This window comes from Archocentrus centrarchus, chromosome 1, assembly GCF_007364275.1.
Source record: "Archocentrus centrarchus isolate MPI-CPG fArcCen1 chromosome 1, fArcCen1, whole genome shotgun sequence".
Taxonomy (NCBI): domain Eukaryota; kingdom Metazoa; phylum Chordata; class Actinopteri; order Cichliformes; family Cichlidae; genus Archocentrus; species Archocentrus centrarchus.
The window spans coordinates 1,748,674-1,766,754 of NC_044346.1; the positions used below are offsets into that span (position 1 = coordinate 1,748,674).

Consider the following 18,081-nt stretch of genomic DNA (forward strand, 5'->3'; position numbering starts at 1 on the left):
TAACTCACCTGTTTAAACAAAGTTTGCATTATTGGGGGCGTGGCATATTTGACTGACAGGTGGATGGCGACACAGGCAGCTGTAGCTGCTAGCTGTGTCTGCTACGCTTCACCTCAGCTAACTGGAGTTCCTGATCTGGACTGTGTTTGTTTATCTGTCCAATAATATGGCTGCTGTGTGCTTCATTGGACTAACAAACCGTCCAAGCAGGCTGAGCTCCAGTTTGCTGAGTGAAATTCTGGGATTTTATTGGGATGTTGCTCCCGTGCAGCCTGTAAATGAAGCTTGAACTTAGGGCATGCAAATCCAGTCACAGCTGGCTTCAAAAAACCAAAATGGTGGCAGCTAAAACATTCAGGCTTCAAATGTGGAACTGAGGATGATGGTGGGGACATAATGGCAGCTTTCAAAAAACTGAGCTTTCTACATGTTACTGTATTTAAAATAAAGGCTGACGTGTGGGGACCTGTTTTCCTTCCTGTCCCGTATCTCCTGTTTCAGTGCTGAAGCTTCTGATAACGAGCTCCGTGTATGTGCCGTGATCCCTGTGAAGGAAAAGTTCAGACTGATTCCAGCATGTGGCTCGTGTCAAAGCCTAATCATGGCCGACATGCTGGAGTGAATCCCAGCGGTTATTTTAAAGCCTGTTTTTTGTTTTTAAAAAGGGAAAAGATCCATAACTTTAATATTGACTGAAAAAAATAAAGACTTAGACCCCAAAATAAGGTTTAATTTTTTTTTTGAGCATCACTTTATCACAATAGTGTCTGTAAAGGGTTGTAAAGCTAAAACATGAGAGCTGAAGGTTGCAGACATCCTCATGAAAAATATTCAATAAAAAAATATGAAGTTTCATTTTCTTTTGACTGGAAAGCTGCAGTTCACGGTGCGGCGGCCTCAATCCTGATCCATGGGGAGGGTTCAGACCGTGCACCTCCACCAGGCCTCCTGCTCCTCGGCAGCTGTTTGAGCTGGAAGCTGAATGTGAGCAGCTGCTGTTCCAGATGTTTTCTCTGTAGATGATGAACGTTTACAGGTTTGAAAATCCAAAGTGAAGTCCGTGCTGGCTGAAGATGAGGAACACACATCACTGATGACACGTTCGTAGTCTTAGTGCGGCAGGTTAGAGCCTGAGTGTCTGCACAGCGTTTAACAGCAGGACAATGAAACAGCTGCTGGAGATTTCCATCAGTTTTAATTAAAAAAAGGAAAGAATCTAAATTCATGGAAGAATCAACAGCTGGAAACTCAGATCAGCTCGGCTCCGGCCTGTACGTCCGCTGTGAGGAAAAAATGGTTTGATTATTATTCATCAGCCTGCGAATCATGTTTTCATATGCTGCTGAAGGTGTGTACCAGGTGAACTAAATGACTGACCCAGTCTTAAGTGTCAGCAGGATGACACCTGTGGGGCAGCGGTCAGTGTGCGGGGGGGCGGTCCTTCCAGGATCTGTTGTGCGGATCTGAAGGGGAAGTCGTACAGAGGGACGCCCTGAGCCTGCAGCCTCTCCCTGCAGGTTTGCAGCAGCTTGTCGTACTCCTGCAGAGAAACGTTCACGCCAGTCACCACCTGAGCTGCAGACAGGTGAACCCGTGCACCTCCAGTTACAGCTGGGGACACTCACCTTACACTGTAGAGCCAGGTCCTCCTGTAAGGCCTCGATGGTGACCTGCTTCTGCTGCATGATCTCCTAAAAGAATTGAACATGATGTCAGTGCTCAAACCCAAATACATTATACTGCCAGAAGTATTTGTTCAACCACCCAAATCTCTGAATTTCATTTGGTATTCCTGATATTCCATAAAGCGTGCAGGGTCTTTACCTCCACCTTGTTGGTGGCACCGCCACCTCCCGCTGTCGGGTCGGCACTGGAGGCTGAGAGCGCGGCGCACAGCTGAGCCTCCTTCTTCTCCAGGGTTTCCGTGAGCACCGCCAGCTTCCTCTCCAGCACCATCGCCTTCAGCCCGCTCCTCTGCTGCATGTCCAAGATGGCCTCCGTCTGCTTCTTCAGCAGCTCGTCACGCTCCTGCTGCACCTGCCCAACGCCGACACGTTCACACACATCAGCTCACAGCAGGTGAATGAATGAATGGAGGAAGGAAGCTGATGTGGGCGGGTTACCTTCTCGAAAGCCTGCAGCAGCAGGTCGTGCTCCAGCGTCAGATCTCTCAGCTCCTTCTCTATGACCTTCATCTGAGCTCGTTTCTCCTGTCATCAGCATCATCACCGTCATCATCTATCATTCATCATCAATCATCATCTGTCTACCCAAAGTGATTATTTTTATGATTCCAATCAGTGCTGATTAGTCATGTCAGTTTTTATTATCAGCTTTCATGTTTTTAAATAATCTGTTTGGTGATTTAAACTAGTTTCAGTCCTGAAGGTTCGTGTCAAATGATAATGTACCGATGCTGGATGTCCATATCAAATGTTGGCTGAAAGTGGGCGGAGCTAAAGCAGCTTGATTCAGACAGGATATGAGAGGATGATTCTGAACTGAGGGCAGCTTTGCATGATTCTATCAGTGCAGGAATAAAAACAGATGGAAAAGAGCAGGATGGATCATCTTTACACTGTAGTCACATGACTTTAGTTAAAGATGTAAACTAATTAGTCGGAACTGATTTTACCGTACATCCAGATGATGTCATAAGTCACTCTATATCAAATCAGCCAAAACTGGAAGTGATGTTTTGTTATTGAATAGGAAACTGATCCTATCCTGATTCTAATGAAGCCCAAACAAAGCGCGAGCCTCCCCGGCCTCGTGTCGGACTGCTGGGATCAAACCTTCAAACTTCACAGAACACCACCCAGGCTGTGTGGGGCGTGGCATGGTGTGGTTTTCTCCTAGAGAGCCACAAATGAAGCATTTATGTGAAACTGTGTAAAATTAACAAAATACTTCAACTCTGCATGGAGAAAACCTCTCAGCGGGATTCTCCAGATTCAATCAGGAGCAGAGGAGCAGCTTAGTGATGCCGACTGAGGGCAGATGGAGCTTTTGGAAAGAGTAAAAAAAAGGAGAGATCGTAGGAAGAAGTCCTCCCATTGGCTGTGAAATGATCCAAAAACTGGCTGGTTTTGTGCGACTGACTCAAGGAGAAACTTTGTGTTGGTCTGAAACACGTGAAAGCTGAACTGATGAATTTAAAATGAAAACCCACCACCATCTTGGGCTTGTTGCGGTTGTGCTCCTCCAGCTCTCGCTGCTGCTCGGACAGCTTCTGCTGGGCCCCCGTCAGAGCCTCCGTCAGACGTTTGTTCTCCTTCTGAGCAGCTGACAGCTCTCTGGACACTCGAAGCTGCCGCTTCTCCAACTCAGTGAGCTCCTCCTGCCAAACACACGAAACACATAAGCATAAAGATGGGAGGTGTTGGGGGGGCTTTATGAGGCAGTGAGCCCCAAACAAAAAGCAGCATTAGTTTAAAGTTGCAAAGTTCGTCATGTTCACAGTAAAGAAACTGAATTTCTGTCTTTGCTGTCCCGGTGCCGACAACAAAGATCCACATATAAAACAGATGAAGAGAAAAAAAATGATAATTTAAAAACACACACAAAAGTAATAATAATAATAATAAAAACAGTATGAGAAATACAGTTTACATATATATAGAATCTGAGCTGCAATAGACTATGTACACATTTAGATAGAACCTTTTTTTTGGGAATAAAATGGCTAAAGTTGTATATAATTGAAAAAAAATCTCAGAGTCTTTAATCTACATGTCCTGGATTTGCACCTCGGGCCTGAGGGTGGAAGTGTGGGAGTCTTGAAGAACATTTAAAGCTCTTCTTTGGATGTTTCTGCCTTTTGTTCCATGACAGAGCCTCCACTGTGTTTCACGGATGGCTTTCGACTCCATCAGACATGTAGTCGTGGCAGACCTTCCTGTTTCCCTTCCTTAAGAATGGCTTCCTGACAGCCGCCCTTCCACTGAGACCATCTGTGATGAGGCTTCAGGTCCAGATGCATCTCTCAGGTCCTGTGTCAGCTCTTTGCTGGATTTGTTCCTGTTTCTTGAGAACGGCACTTTCAGATTCTGTTCATCTGCTGCAGATAGATTTTTAGGCCTCACACTTGTCCTCCACGTGTCCAGTTGCCTCAAGTTTTTTAAGGGCACGCTGCACACCACGGTGTGCTCTGGTGGGTGTGTAGCTGCACTGCTCTCCCTCCATCAAGCTTTACCTCCACTCATACTACTGTTACTGCTGTCATCGTTTACACAAGTCACTGCTGTGGCACCACCTGTTACTACTATCATTCCACTTTTTAAAGTTGTTTATTTTAGATTTGTATTTTTTTTTTTTATTTGTTACTCTTATATTTATTCTTCTTTAATATATCTGGAAACTTTGTAACTATTACATGAGTAACACTGGGACCTGAGGACAGAATTGTGTTCCAGTGCATGTAAATGTGATGCGAATGACAATAAATATCCTTGAATTCATGCAGAGTTTTCAGGCTGCTGGTAACAACGAGCCTGAAGACCCAGATTAAACTGGTTCTTTGCTCAGTCGTCTGTTATGTGTCAACACAGCACAGGTTCATCCCTGAATTTGGAGCCTTTTTATGCTTGAATGACTCACAGGTCAGAGGTCAGACGCTTAAAAACCAAAAAAAAAACGCTAAAAATGGTCAGCCACACAGACTGAACATGACCTTCAGAAAAGACCTTCAGAAACCTGAAGAACTGTTGCTCAAGAGCACTTTAAAAACTACAGGAAGCAAGCGGCTCCTCAGAAGCAAAATATAAAAATTCTCTAAATATGAATTATTTTATGTGTAAAACAGAAAATGTTTGAGTGCAAATGAAACAACACCACAGGGAACTTTAATCTTTGTGCTTCTCCACCCACCACGCTCCTCCTGTTTTACAGCCTTAAACTCTCACCTGTCGCGTCTCACCTTGACTCTGGCCGGGCTAACATGTCTCACCTTGAGCATCCTCCGGTCTGCCAGCAGTTTCTCCTCAGTAGAACAGAAATGTTCCTCGGCTCTCCGCAGAGCTCGGTCGTGCTCTTCGATCAGGGTCACCTCACGACTCTTCATCCTGTCATCTATCTCGGCGACCTCCACCCGCCGCTTCTCCTCCTCCTTCTCGATCATCAGCTGCATCTTCTCATGATACTTCACCTCGATGTCTATGCAGGGAAGGAAGCAGGAGCAGAGGTTATAAAGGAACATGAACTTTAGGAAAGAGAAAAAAGGGGGAATAAGGAAAGGAAGGAAATACAAAGAAGGATGAAAGAATGCATTAAAGGAATGGAAGAAAAGGAAGGATGAAGGGAATAAAGGAGGACAAGGAGAGGATGAAATGAAGGAGGGGACGATGGCTTCAGAGTCTGCTGTAGAGTTTTTGGTAGACCTCCTTTTCTCATTGTTGCAAAACCTTTTTCAAAGCTCCTCGCCATCATCATTTACACTGCTGATGTTGTAAGTCCCGCCCCTTCATGAGTTTGATTGGTCAGGGGAAAAAAGTGTCATGGATGAGTGCAGCGTGTCCCAAAGCTGAAACAATTTCATCTGAACGTTGAGGATGAAGTAACCTGATCAGCGCTGAGCTCACTGGTGTTCTTACCTCTGATCCTGCGTTCGTAGTCATTTGTGAGCTCCATCAGCTCCACCTGATGTTTCTGTAGAGAAGGAAGTGGCATCACCAAAGGTGTTCAGGTCTAAAAATAAAGTGTTCAATAAATACATTTGCAGGGTGTATCTCACCAGTTGAAGTGCCTTGACGCGGCTCTCGATGAGGAATTTCTTCTCCGTGAGCTCCTCCTGCAGACCCTGAAGGTTCCTGTGGAGCGAGAGCTCCGACTGCATGTGTTTCCTCTTGACCAGCGAGGATGCAGCGACAGCGTCTATCTTCACCTCAGTGATGGCATTGTGCTGCTCAGACAGGACGTGCCTCAGTCTCTGCTTATACACCTGGACAATGACCAGGGACAGGTGGTTAGGGTTGGGTTAAAGTAAGCTTAAAATTAATTTAACGTCAGGATTGAGTTAACATATGTTGGGTAAGTAAACTCAGAAATAGGTTTAAATATAAAGCTCTGGGAGGAGTTAGTTAAAGTTAACATTAGATTAAGATTACGGTTAAACTTAAATCCAGATTAGGTTAAAGTGAAGTCAGAATTACAATAATGTCAGAATTAGGTTAAAATAAATTAGGTTAAAGAAATATCAGGATTATGTTTATATTTATTTAAAAAGGATACTTCACAATTAACACGAGCACTTAAGTTAAGTCCAGAGTTAGCCTACAGGCTCATTTTCACCTGCAGCCTGCAGGTTCATCATCAAACTGGTTCAAATAGTTTCAAGATCAGCATTAGATAGACATAACATCAGGATTAGATTAAAATTAAAGGTTAGAGCTCCAGGATTGCATTACTGTGATCTCCACTCGGTGGCGCTCCTCAGCCTCTTCTTTCTCCCGGCTCTTGTTCCTGAGCTCGGCCTTCAACTCCTCCAGGTTTCTCTTGGAGATCTCCCACAAGGTCTGGATCTTGTCCCTTTCCAGCTGGAAGTAGCTCCTCTCCTCTCGCTCTCGGTCCAGCTCCTCCCGGAGGCGGATGATGTGCGTTTCCAGCTGGAGATCAAACACAATCAGGTCACTGAAACATGACGGTCAAAACTGGAGTTTGCAGTAAATACAGAGCCCAGACTTCAGGAAGTATTTTGTGTTTCAGAGAAATGGATTTTCTGAGGTCAGCGCCGTTCCTAATAATCTCCTCCTCACTGTGCAAAGGACTGAAGGTGCTCCTTTTTAACCCTGTGCCTGATCACAGGTGTACCTAATAAAGTGGAGACCGGCTCCTTTGACTTATTTTATATCCTAAAGATCAAGATCAGCTGAGTGGTTGGCTTTAACGTACTGGAGTAAAGAGCCGGGCCTCCAGTGTACCTCTGATGAACCCCCCTGACAAATGGACCCCATGAATACACTGAGAGACCACCGGTAGCAGCTCTGACCTGATCCTTGGACATGTCCTCCGTGGACAGACCGTCTACCACCGAAGAAGACTTCAGATTCCCGCTCTTCTTCTTGCTTTTAGGCTGAGAAGAAAAAGTAAAACGCGCGTGACTATCAGCTCACCTGGACAAAGGTACTGCCGCTCTCAGGCTACAGCTAAGCTAGCAAGCTAACTGCGACCCATAGCATCATTGTGAAGAAACTGCGGCTTAAAATAAAACTTTACTCACCATCGTGAAGCACTGCGCAGAGTCACTGAGTCCGGAAACCTTGATTATAACAGCGGGAAGCTGAACCCGGGACGGAAGCCGTTTTAATAGTTACCTTTAACAGTTACCTCACCGTGCCTCCGCTCGTGTCAACAACAGGAGCTGGCATGGCAACGCAGTCACGTGACTGTCCCAAACTTTTTTTTCTCCCCTTTCAAGAAAAATCTTTATTGAAAAAACTACACTTAAATTGCAGCCGCGATGAAACTAACGAATAAGAAATTAAATAAGGAACAAAAATATTAAACAACAGCGTGGACCCATCCCCGTGTGTGTGTGTGTGTGTGTGTGTGTGTGTGTGTGTGTGTGTGTGTGTGTGTGTGTGTGTGTGTGTGTGTGTGTGTGTCATCACACAGCTGAGACTGCTGGTCAGACCAGCCTGCTGATCACGAGTCCTCTGAGAAAATACAGGCTGGAGACTAAAAATCATTGTTTGAGTCATTTACAAATAGAAGAAGCTCAACAGCTTTTAAAACAATTATTTATTGATGGATTTTATATCATTACAATGACCATCTATGCACTGAACTGAAATAATAAAATAAATCATTTATTCAGATGTCACTTTTAGAATAATCATACACTCATCAAAGCAGGCAGAAATAAAATCGCAAACATCTGCAGCATCATCTGCTGCTTCCAGCCTCTCAGATCTGCTGTTCATATCTAAAGATGTTTTTGTACATGAACTGATTCAGTGATGATGAAAATAATTCTTAGTCTCAGCCTGATCTGTTGCATCCAGAACACAGACTGTATATGAAAGATGGAGGTAGCCTCTGGGTCTAAAGAATGAAGCCTTAAACCTGCGGGGGGGCTCCTGTGGTCTGATTCTCTCTGAGAGAATGAGCATCCTGCTCAGCTGATCTCTGAGCTCAGTGAATTCTTTCCTGATCAGTTTCCGGGTTCAGTCGCTGCTTTTCAGTTCAAGTTCATTTTGGAAGTTATGGTCCAGGTAGGAAGTGGGGGAGGAGTCACCGTCAGACCTGCCCCTTGCTTGTAAAGACTGGTTTAAAAAAATTGGAAGGTAATGATGAAGTTGCTCAGCTCAAGGTGTCACTAACTGACAGGTGACATTATGCTGGCTCTGCCCATCTTCATGCACAGCCCGTGATGCTGACCTTTCCTCAGGTTAACAGAGAAAAGGTCCGAACGGCCACCCAGCAGCAGTCAGGATGTCTGTGAAGGATTCTGGCTGAAATAATACACGCAGGTCTCGGCTTCACGTCCTCCCGGTCTCGGCTTGTGCACGGTGCTGTAGAGAGGAGACGTCGGCACTGTGCAGGTGTTCGGTGGCTCCCTGATCTCTGAGCAGTAGTACGGACTTTCCACCTCAGACTCCCTCCGGCCGGGCTCCACGTCGTCGTTTCCGATCTCCTCATAAACCACCTCATGTCCAGTTTCGACCCCGCTCGTGTTCCTCGCTGCTTTCTTGGCTTTCCACAGTCTCAGAGTTAGCAGGGATAAGAACACCAGGGCAGCACCTCCCAGCACTGCAACAGGGACTTTCCACAGGTCTGAGGGGGAGTGCTTGATGTCTGCACCTGCAGCCGTCACCGTCTGTTCATTTCTCTGTGTGACTGGCTGATCTTTGGGATCCACCTTGTTGGGATCTGTGGTCACCTCGAGATAAGCTGTCTTCTCTCCATTGCACAGATACATTGAAGTATCAGACTCTACAACATTCCTGATAACCAGTTCATGGTTTTCCCGGGAACTGAAGCGCTGGTCACTGCTGCTCACCTGACCGTTTCTGACGGTGAGAAGAGTCAGCAGCCCACCTTTGTGTCGGCTCCAGGTGACATCTCCCTGAGCATGAGGACAGCTGAGTACAGCGTCTGAGTGCTCCAGCACAGTCACTTTGGGGGGTTCTGTGAATAAGAAGCAGAAATGATGAGTGACACATGTCTGACTCACTCTGTGCTTCCTCAGTCACTCCACGCTCCGACTGGTCTTCCTTCTTTCCTTCCACTCACAAAGCATCTTTTCCTTCCATTTATTTATTTATCCATTTGTACTCAAACTGTTCAAAGCATTCTTGTGGATTTGCAGCATCAGTCTGTCCTGAGTGTCATGATGAAATAACCATTAGTGAGGTGAGTGGGGGGGCGGGGCCTAGGTCAAACTTGTCTCAACTCTGCCAATGAAAGCGAAGGATACCTCTGACTGTTCTTCTCCTACAGTAACAGCAGTAAACGATGAGTTCAGGTGCAGCACATACCTGTAGGTCCCACTCAGCTCAAACATGTTCGTCATGAATTCATCATGTAAATAAGTGAGAATATGTCAGGCACATTAAAGGATCACCTGCAGACTGTCCTCTAGCGGCCTCTCAGCACAGAGCGATGTGAGGCTGTAAAGGTGGGCGGGGCTTTTGGCTGCCAGCATGTACAGCTAAAGTTTATGAGTTGTGTTTATGTTGGTATATTAAGTTTATGCCAGTAAAGTCGTCCACACTCAGGACAAACAGGCTGGTATCACTTTTATGATGATGGTCGGCTCAGATGTTGCAGCTCTTATCCAACACTGCTTCAGCTCTACGTTTATGATGATGTCACTTTTCTTGTTTTTCTTTTTTTAAAGTAAAACCACTTCATCAGACCTTACGGTCTGAACAGCGATCACACAGCAGAGGGTGACATCATGCTGAAAACCAGCCAAGAATTCAAATTTAGTCCGACAAACAGCAGAGCTGTGAATGCGAAATAGATTAAAACCCACATGTGTATTTAAACAGAGCTCCAAAATCAGCTTCTTCTCTGTTTTCTGTATTTTTATCCTTGTGTTGGTTCACAACTGTTTTTGATGAGTTAATCAGAAAACAGGTATAAGACTGGTGCTCCTTTATTCTCTCTAGACAAACAGAAGTCCTTTGACAATTTTGCAGCTGTTTGTTGAACTCTGACCCCGACTAAACTGATGTCTAACAGACGGCAGATGAAGCTGTTCTTACCTGCGGAGCTGTAACAGAAGCACGCAGCCGGGAGAAACCAGGCGTACAGCCACATCTCTGCAGACGTCTGAGCGACAGCTCCACTGTTTCACGAAAGAGGAACTTCTGACTGATGAATGTGATGGGTGGAAGTGAAATGTGTTATTCATGCCACAGACCAGAAATGACATAATTTCTGTTTTTTCTGGAGATCCCAAAATTAGATGTTTTTTTAATCTTGTGTGCAGCTCCTTCTCTGCACCCTTGATGAACTCTCAGGTTTAGGTTAAACCTGTATTCAAGTGTTAAAGTTCTTCATTTAAGTTCTCTTAAATCAAATCAAACAGCAGATGCTTTTCTGCAGAGGAGAAAAGTTTCCTTCTCACATGGTAAATGTTGGGAAACAGTCTATTTTTAACACCAGCTTCCTGAATCTAACCAACCAGCAGCTGAAGCCCTGAAGGGTTTGAGCCGCGCCTCCCAAACACCGAGCACCGTCAAACAGCCACCTCATCACATTTCTCTTCCTCTTGCTGCTTCTTTAAAGCTTTATGGCTTCAACACTTTTTAGCAAATTTCACCAGTGTTGTTTAGGGAAGTCTTTGGCAATCATCCTGTTCTGTGTGGTTTTTGAGGAAGTTGTTGGGTCCATGTACAGTAACACCAGGCTGCCTCTTCACTCTGCGGCTTTAATGTGGCGTCATGTTGGTTTTTAAAACCAGATCTAAGCTGATCCTAATACCTGCAGAGGGCAAAGGTGAGGATCACTTCACCTCACGCACTAAGAAATTAAATAAAAACAATAATAAATGAATGTAGAGCATCATCTGCGAATGCACGCAGTCTGTTCTTCACGTTTGGGTCATTGTGTTGCTGCGTGATGAAGGATCTCCCATCGGTTGCATCTTCATTGTACTGCTGCCATCACGGTGACATCGTCAATGAAGATTAATGAGCTCGTCCCAGAAAAAGCCATGCAAGCCCAAACCATGACATCACCTCCGCTGTGTTTCACAGATGAGCTCGTATGTTTGGGATCCTGAGCAGATCCTTTCCGTCACCTTGGTAACGGTTCATCTTTGTCTCATCAGTCCAAAAACAGAACACACCTGTCAGTGAGTGGGTGGGTTCAGACCAAAGGTGCTCCTTCTGAACTGTGTCAGATCCAGATGGAAATAAAAGCTGAGATGTTGCCCTTTTGTCTCATCTTTTAATGTCAAACCCAAAGCTGTCCGAGCTGTTCCTCGAACAGCTCAGTGAAGATCTGAGCACCTTCAGCTCGGCCTCCTGTCTTTGTGTCAGAGCCACGTTCACTCGGGCTGCTCTCCTTCTGTCACTAATAAATGGTCTCAGTAATTTTCTCTTTATTGGGTTAGAAAATAAAGGGTTTTATTCTACAGTAAAGCTACAGTGTCTCAGCCGTCTTTGCTTTGATTGTGTATTATATGATCATTTTCGAATCTTGTCAAGAAGCAGTGTGACCACACAAAGTTAGAAAGTCTTACCTTCCTGATGAATCCTGAATAAAGTGCAGCATATTCTCTCTGTTTTGCACGTAGCAGTGAACAAATAAAGGTTTGATGACCTTTGATGGGAGCTGGGGGAGCATTTTATCAGCTGATCACAGGAGTTTTACATCAAATCAGTGACAATTAAAAATGTTAAAAAGTGAAACTACAAGTACTCGAAGCTGTTGCAGAGCAGAGGATCTTATCATGATGCTGCAGTGACAAAAGTTCAGCTTATCTTCCTGCTGTTTCAGCCATGTACCACATCAGGCTGCTGAGCTCATGCTGTGTGGGTGGATATTTATAAGTCAGCAGCTCATCTGAACATTTCTAAAAGAGAACTTCCTTCAGATCACAGCTGTCACAGCTGCTTCATCTTCAGTTCCTGTTTGACCTCCGGACGTGTTCATTCAGTTTAGACGCGCTCTGTGCCGTCTGCTGTGTGGCTCTTGTTCTGAGTCTGCTGATGCTCTCAGTCTCTTTGTGTTGTTTTCTGGGTGTACGATCAACTTAAAGAGCTTCTGCAAACTTAAAGGACTCAGAAATGAAGCAGAAACGATGAAACTGATTAATTACTTTGGATAAAATGATATTTTATTCGCTGATTAAGTCGACTGTAAGTAGAAATGCAAACATGATGAACAGTTGCTGGTTTTGATTAAACAGGTCGTTTTTGCATTTTGAAAAGTACTACGAGTAAAAACTGGAATACACTCATCCCAGTGAGGAATGACGCACACGTCTCTGTGAGATTTCATTTACTGCAGGTTCAAAAATTAATTACAGATTCACACAAATAACACAACCAGCAGATCATAAAATCACAGAAAAGCTCAAGAAACAAGAAAATAAAATCAAAAAAGAGAAAGTCAGCATGGAGGCCTTTGAGTCCACGGCCGCGCCTCGTCTTAAACCCCCTCAGTTACTGCGCCCCCCCCGGTGTTCCTCACTGTTCTCTTTTCTATGTACAGTATCACCATTAACATGGACAGTAGCACCAGAGTAGCACCAATTACCACACCTGTATGGACTTCACATAAGTGAGAGTTGGACTGGTTCATGTCTGCACCTGCAGCTGTGACCGTCTGTTCTTTTCTCGGTGTGACTGGCTGATCTTTGGGATCCACCTTGTTGGGATCTGTGGTCACCTCGAGAAAAGCTGTCTTCTCTCCATTGCACAGATACATTGAAGTATCAGACTCTACAACATTCCTGATAACCAGTTCATGGTTTTCCCGGGAACTGAAGCGCTGGTCACTGCTGCTCACCTGACCGTTTCTGACGGTGAGAAGAGTCAGCAGCCCACCTTTGTGTCGGCTCCAGGTGACATCTCCCTGAGCATGAGGACAGCTGAGTACAGCGTCTGAGTGCTCCAGCACAGTCACTTTGGGGGATTCTGTGAATAAGAAGCAGAAATGATGAGTAACACATGTCTGACTCTGTGCTTCCTCAGTCACTCCACGCTCCCACTGCTCTTCCCTCTTTCCTTCCAGTTATTTTCATCTTTTAAGTCTTTAAAGGATATTTCCACTGTATTTCAGCCTGCTGTGTCTCTGGGTGTAGCTCCTGCATCTGTGACATGAATTAAAAAAGTGTCTTTATTTAAATATCTGCATTTGAACTTCATTTAGCTTTTGAAGTTCACAGACTCGTGTTGAGGTCTGTAGACTTTTTGCTGTGATAATAACGAGGATTTATTTATTTATTTAATCATTTGTACTCAAACTGTTCAAAGCGTTCTGGTGGATGTGCAGCATCAGTCTGTCCTGAGTATCATGATGAGTGACGCCAGATGAAGTAACCATTAGTGAGGTGAGTGGGCGGGTCCTACGTTAAACTTATCTCAACTCTGTTGTTGACTCACCACAGTGATGTCACTTTTCTACTACTTTCTACTTTTTCACTTTTCTTCAATGTTCTTGTTTTTCTTTTTTTAAGTAAAATGACCTCATCAAACCTTACGGTCTGAACAGTGAGACCAGTGCTTCATAAACCTGCATTCCCTTTAATGTCCTGGCGACTTTCACCGGTGTTGTTCAGGGAAGTCTTTGGCGTTCATCCGGCTCTGTGTGGTTTTGAGGATGCTGTTGGGTCCATGTACAGTAACACCAGGCTGCTTCTTTACTCACTGTCTGCAGCTTTAATGTGGCGTCATGTTGGCTTTTAAAACCAGATCTAAGCTGATCCTAATACCTGCAGAGGGCAAAGGTGAGGATCACTTCACCTCACACACTCTGTTCTGAGGTGTAAATGACCCAGTGTTGCGCCCTGAGGACAGGTGAGTGCTGCAGCACGGTCACTTTGGGGATTTCAGCTCAGATCTCCTGCAGTCATTCAGAGGAAACCTTCGAAGGACATTTCTGAAACCGTCTGCTGTAATCGTCTGTTTGTGCTCTCCACCTCCATTTTACAGATTCGGGGAAATGAGGAGTTACACAGAACAACTCATCTCTGGATTTTAGCTTTCAAAAAAACAAAACAAGAGCAACAAAAAGAGACTGTAAACATGTGATGGTAGAAAAAACACATTCATTGCTGCTTCAGCAAATGCAGTTCAAACTCTCCCAAACAAAGAAAAAACAGGAACACATGCTGCCATCTTCTCTGTGCCTGAGGTGCCGTTTACACGAAGCCGTTTTCACTGGAAACGGTGTCGTTTTGATGCGTTTCAGCCTTTCGTTTACACGATGGCGTTTCAGAAACGATCCGCGTTTACACGAGGACATGTGAAACGATGAAAACGATGTAGTTCCCATGCCAGGCCACAAGTTGGCGTTGGTTTTCTCTTTGCAGTTTGTTTACGCAAGACGCGCATGCGTGGAGTGACACAGTAGGTAGTGCGGCAAATTGTTCATTACTTACAAAACGGCCAATGTGAGAGGTTTTGTGTGGACAGATGATGAGGTTGGATCGCTGCTGCACACAACGCTGAATTACAAAACGGTAAAAACACAGGAAAAGCATAAGAAGCACTCGTGAATCCGCGAGTACTGTTTATCAGTTTGCGCGTGCGCGAAAAACTGGCCGTCGCAACCATAGTGCGCATGTGCGAGTCGAGCGTTTTCAAATCACCCCGGTTTCAAGTGTTTACACGAAAACGCAAGCCGGTGCGTTTCTGAAACGCTCCACTCTGGACCCCGTTTCTGAAACACATCGTTTTCACTCTGTTGTCGTGTAAACAGAAGGCCGAAACGCATCAAAACGACACCGTTTCAAAATGAAAACGGTCTCGTGTAAACGGCACGCTCATATAATTATTAGTCTCTAGCCACTTCATTAGGTACACCTTGCTAGCAGCTGGTTGGCCCCCTTTTGCCTTCAGAGCTGTTTTAATGTTTCATGGCACAGATTCAACATGGTGCTGGAATCATTCCTCAAGGATTTTGGTCCATGCTGACACTGCAGCATCATTCAGCTGCTGCAGATTTGTCGGCTGCATCCATGAGAATCTCCCGTTCCAGCACATCCAAAAGATGCTCTACTGAACTGAGATCAGTTGACTGTGATGGCCGTATGAGCCATCAGAGGATGGTACATGAGGTCATAAAGGGATGGACGTGGTCAGCAACAACACTCAGGTAGGCTGTGGAGTTTAAACGATGCTCAGCTGGTACTGAGGAGCCCAAAGTGTGCTGAGAAAATATCTCCCACACATCACAGCAGCATGAACTGCTGATATGAGGCAGGATGGATGCACGCTTTCATGCTGCTGACACCAGATTCTGACCCTGGTCTGCTGCAGCAGAAATCAACACTCATCAGACCAGGCGGCGTTTCTCTAGTCGTTTACTGTCCAGTTTGGTGTGAACTGTAGTCTCAGTTCCTGTTTCTGACAGGACTGGCACCCACAATGGTCTTCTGCTTTCAACTTTAAGATTTGTGTGCTCAGAGATGCTCTGCTGCTCTGTTTGAACCATTCCCTGTAAACCTGTATCCCTGTAAGATGACTGTGTAGGAAAATCCCAGCAGATCAGTGGTTTCTGAAACACTCAGACCAGCAACCATGAATGACTGCAGCAACCATAATAATAGCAGTCCAACATGAGTAACCAGATCAATCAATATTTTTGGTAGAAATCATATTACTACATGGCAAATAATTTACCAGTAGGTGTAGTAGAGTCATAGAAAACCAACAGACCCAACATTCATGAGATGCATGCTCCTGAGTCTGTGTAACTGAATAATTAATTGAAAGGGGTGTGTTAAAAAAAAATAGCAGTGTAGAGTCCAATCAGTGAGGTCATTCATTATGTGAAAAAACAGGCATCAATCAGGTGGCCCTTATTTAAGGATGAAGCCAACACATGTTGTATATGCATTTCTCACTGAAAACCTGAGAAAAATCGGCCGTTCCAGACAGTGTTCAAAAGAACAGCGTTCTTTGATTAAAATGTTGATTGGAGAGGAGAAAACATATAAAGAAGTGCAGAAAACAATAGGCTGCTCGGTTAAAATGATCTCCAGTGCTCTAAAATGGAAAGCAAAGCCAGAGAGAAATGGACAAAAACGGAAGACTACCATTCAAATGGATGGAAGAATAGACAGGATGGCAAAGACTCAGCCAATGATCAGCTCCAGGGTGATCAGAGACAGTCTGATGTTACCTGTGAGTACTGTGACAATTAGAAGACGCCTGTGTGAGGCTAATCTGCCGGCAAGAAGCCCCCATAAAGTCCCACTGTTAAAAAAAAGGCATGTGCTGAAGAGGTTACAGTTTGCCAAAGAACACATCGACTGGCTTGTAGAGAAATGTAGAAACATTTTGTAGACTGATGAAAGTAAGATTGTTCTTTTTGGGTCCCAGGGCCCCAGACAGTTTGTCAGACGACCCCTAAACACTGAATTCAAGCCACAGTACACAGTGAAGCGTGATGGTGCAAGCATCATGATATGGGGATGTTTCTCTTACTGTGGTGTCGGGCCTATTTATCGCATAGCAGGGATCATGGATCAGTTTGCATACATCAGAATCCTTGAAGAGGTCATGTTGCCTTATGCTGAAGAGGAAATGTCCTTGAAATGGGTGTTTCAACAAGACAAAGACCCCAAACACACCAGTAAGCAGCAGCATCTTGGTTCCAGACCAACATAACTTTAATTTTGTTGGTTCCAGACCAACAAAATGAAAGTTATGGAGTGGTCAGCCCAGTTCCTGCACATTAATCCAATAGAAAACTTGTGGGGTGACATCAAAAATGCTGTTATTGAGGCAAAACCAAGAAATGCAGAGGAATTGTGGAAAGTTGTCAGATCATCCTGGGCTGGAATACCTGTTCACAGGTGCCAGAAGTTGGTCGACTCCATGCAACACAGATGTGAAGGAGTTCTCAGAAACAGTGGTTATGGTGCTAAATATTAGTTTAGTGATTCACAGGAATGCTAATTCCTAAAGATTTTTCAGTTCATAAAGTGAATATTTGAGTTTATAAAGAAAAATACAGACACTGCTATTTTTTAAAACAGCCCAACATTAATTTTTCTTAATTTCCTGTAAAGTAATTTATACATTTTTCTACATGTTTTGATTTAGAATATAATGTGCAGCATCCCCAGTGCCTGTAAATAAAAACTGTTATAAGGATTCTGAGCTTTATTCATGTTTTTGAATAATGCACTGCTATTATTTTGAACACAACTGTAAATCACCTTCCTTCCTCATTCTGATGCTCAGTTTGAACTTTAACATGCATGTAACTAATAAAGTGGGTGATGAGTGCAGATGAAGATGTTCTTACCTGCAGAGCTGTAACAGAAGCATCCAGGCAGGAGAAAGCAGAGGTAAAACAACATGTCTGCAGCCTGCAGGCTTCTCGGTGAGAGTATGACAAGTGTTTCTGTGAAGAAGGAAGTCCTGACACGTCGATGTGGTGGGTGGAGACAAACCTTTAGCAGCTTTAGGTCCTCTGAAAAGTCATTGAACCTTTCCTCCAAATATGCACAAAATGATCCCTTCTTAGCTGCAGAAAAATGATTTCTACCCACATAAACCTTTCCTTAAAGAGTGTTTTAAAAATCCAGAGAGGTTCTGAGACCTGAAGGTCCAGGAGGAGGAATGATTTTATCAAGTGTGCAAAAGATTTCAGGTGAAAGTTGTTATTATTTGCCATGTAGTAATATGTTGGCAGCAGCTGCCCTGAAATCAGTGCAAACACACTCCAAACTATCAAATTCAGATCAAATTGATAATAAATCTGATTCACACGTGAACCTCAGGAGAATCTGTTGTGATCCCACGTTTCTGATGTTGAGTTTAGGTTCCTATTCCCAGTGTTCAGATCCCTCTGGTTTGTCTCTGCTTTAGTGTTTTTAACAGTTCAGTTTATCTTCCTGCTGACTTCATGTCTCAGCTGCTATGTGGGAGGATGTGTCAGCTCTTATTTTCA

At 44.4% G+C, this 18,081-nt stretch overlaps 2 protein-coding genes across 3 annotated transcripts; both read right to left on the bottom strand.

Moving 5' to 3' along the window:
- Nucleotides 1–750: 750 nt before the first annotated feature.
- Nucleotides 751–7,365, bottom strand: LOC115782028 (dynein regulatory complex subunit 4). Its single transcript, XM_030731999.1, has 12 exons — nt 7,217–7,365; nt 6,986–7,069; nt 6,405–6,602; nt 5,732–5,938; nt 5,592–5,646; nt 4,949–5,154; nt 3,173–3,340; nt 2,124–2,210; nt 1,825–2,037; nt 1,626–1,691; nt 1,378–1,540; nt 751–1,280 (listed from the first exon to the last, which is right to left on the bottom strand). The coding sequence occupies exons 1-11, from the start codon at nt 7,217–7,219 to the stop codon at nt 1,391–1,393; spliced, it is 1,437 nt and encodes a 478-aa protein (XP_030587859.1). The 5' UTR covers nt 7,220–7,365; the 3' UTR covers nt 751–1,280; nt 1,378–1,390.
- Nucleotides 7,366–8,015: 650 nt separating this feature from the next.
- LOC115782085 (uncharacterized) lies at nt 8,016–17,969 on the bottom strand. Of its 2 annotated transcripts, none has more exons than XM_030732103.1 (2): nt 17,434–17,969; nt 8,016–9,126 (listed from the first exon to the last, which is right to left on the bottom strand). In XM_030732103.1, exons 1-2 carry the CDS (start codon nt 17,486–17,488, stop codon nt 8,426–8,428), a joined length of 756 nt encoding a protein of 251 aa, XP_030587963.1. In that variant the 5' UTR covers nt 17,489–17,969; the 3' UTR covers nt 8,016–8,425. The 2 variants fall into 2 exon arrangements, with proteins under 2 accessions (XP_030587963.1, XP_030587955.1); XM_030732095.1 differs by lacking the exon at nt 17,434–17,969 and adding an exon at nt 10,209–10,308.
- Nucleotides 17,970–18,081: the final 112 nt, after the last annotated feature.

Coding starts and splice junctions, on each gene's coding strand:
- LOC115782028 (XM_030731999.1), bottom strand. Junction 2,211..3,172: donor GCAACAAGCCCAAGATGGTG/GTGGGTTTTCAT, acceptor TGCTGATGACAG/GAGAAACGAGCTCAGATGAA. Junction 1,692..1,824: donor GTGCCACCAACAAGGTGGAG/GTAAAGACCCTG, acceptor CAATTCTTTTAG/GAGATCATGCAGCAGAAGCA.
- LOC115782085 (XM_030732103.1), bottom strand. CDS start 17,488: ATGTTGTTTTACCTCTGCTTTCTCCTGCCTGGATGCTTCTGTTACAGC. Junction 9,127..17,433: donor CTTCTGTTACAGCTCTGCAG/GTAAGAACATCT, acceptor TCTTATTCACAG/AACCCCCCAAAGTGACTGTG.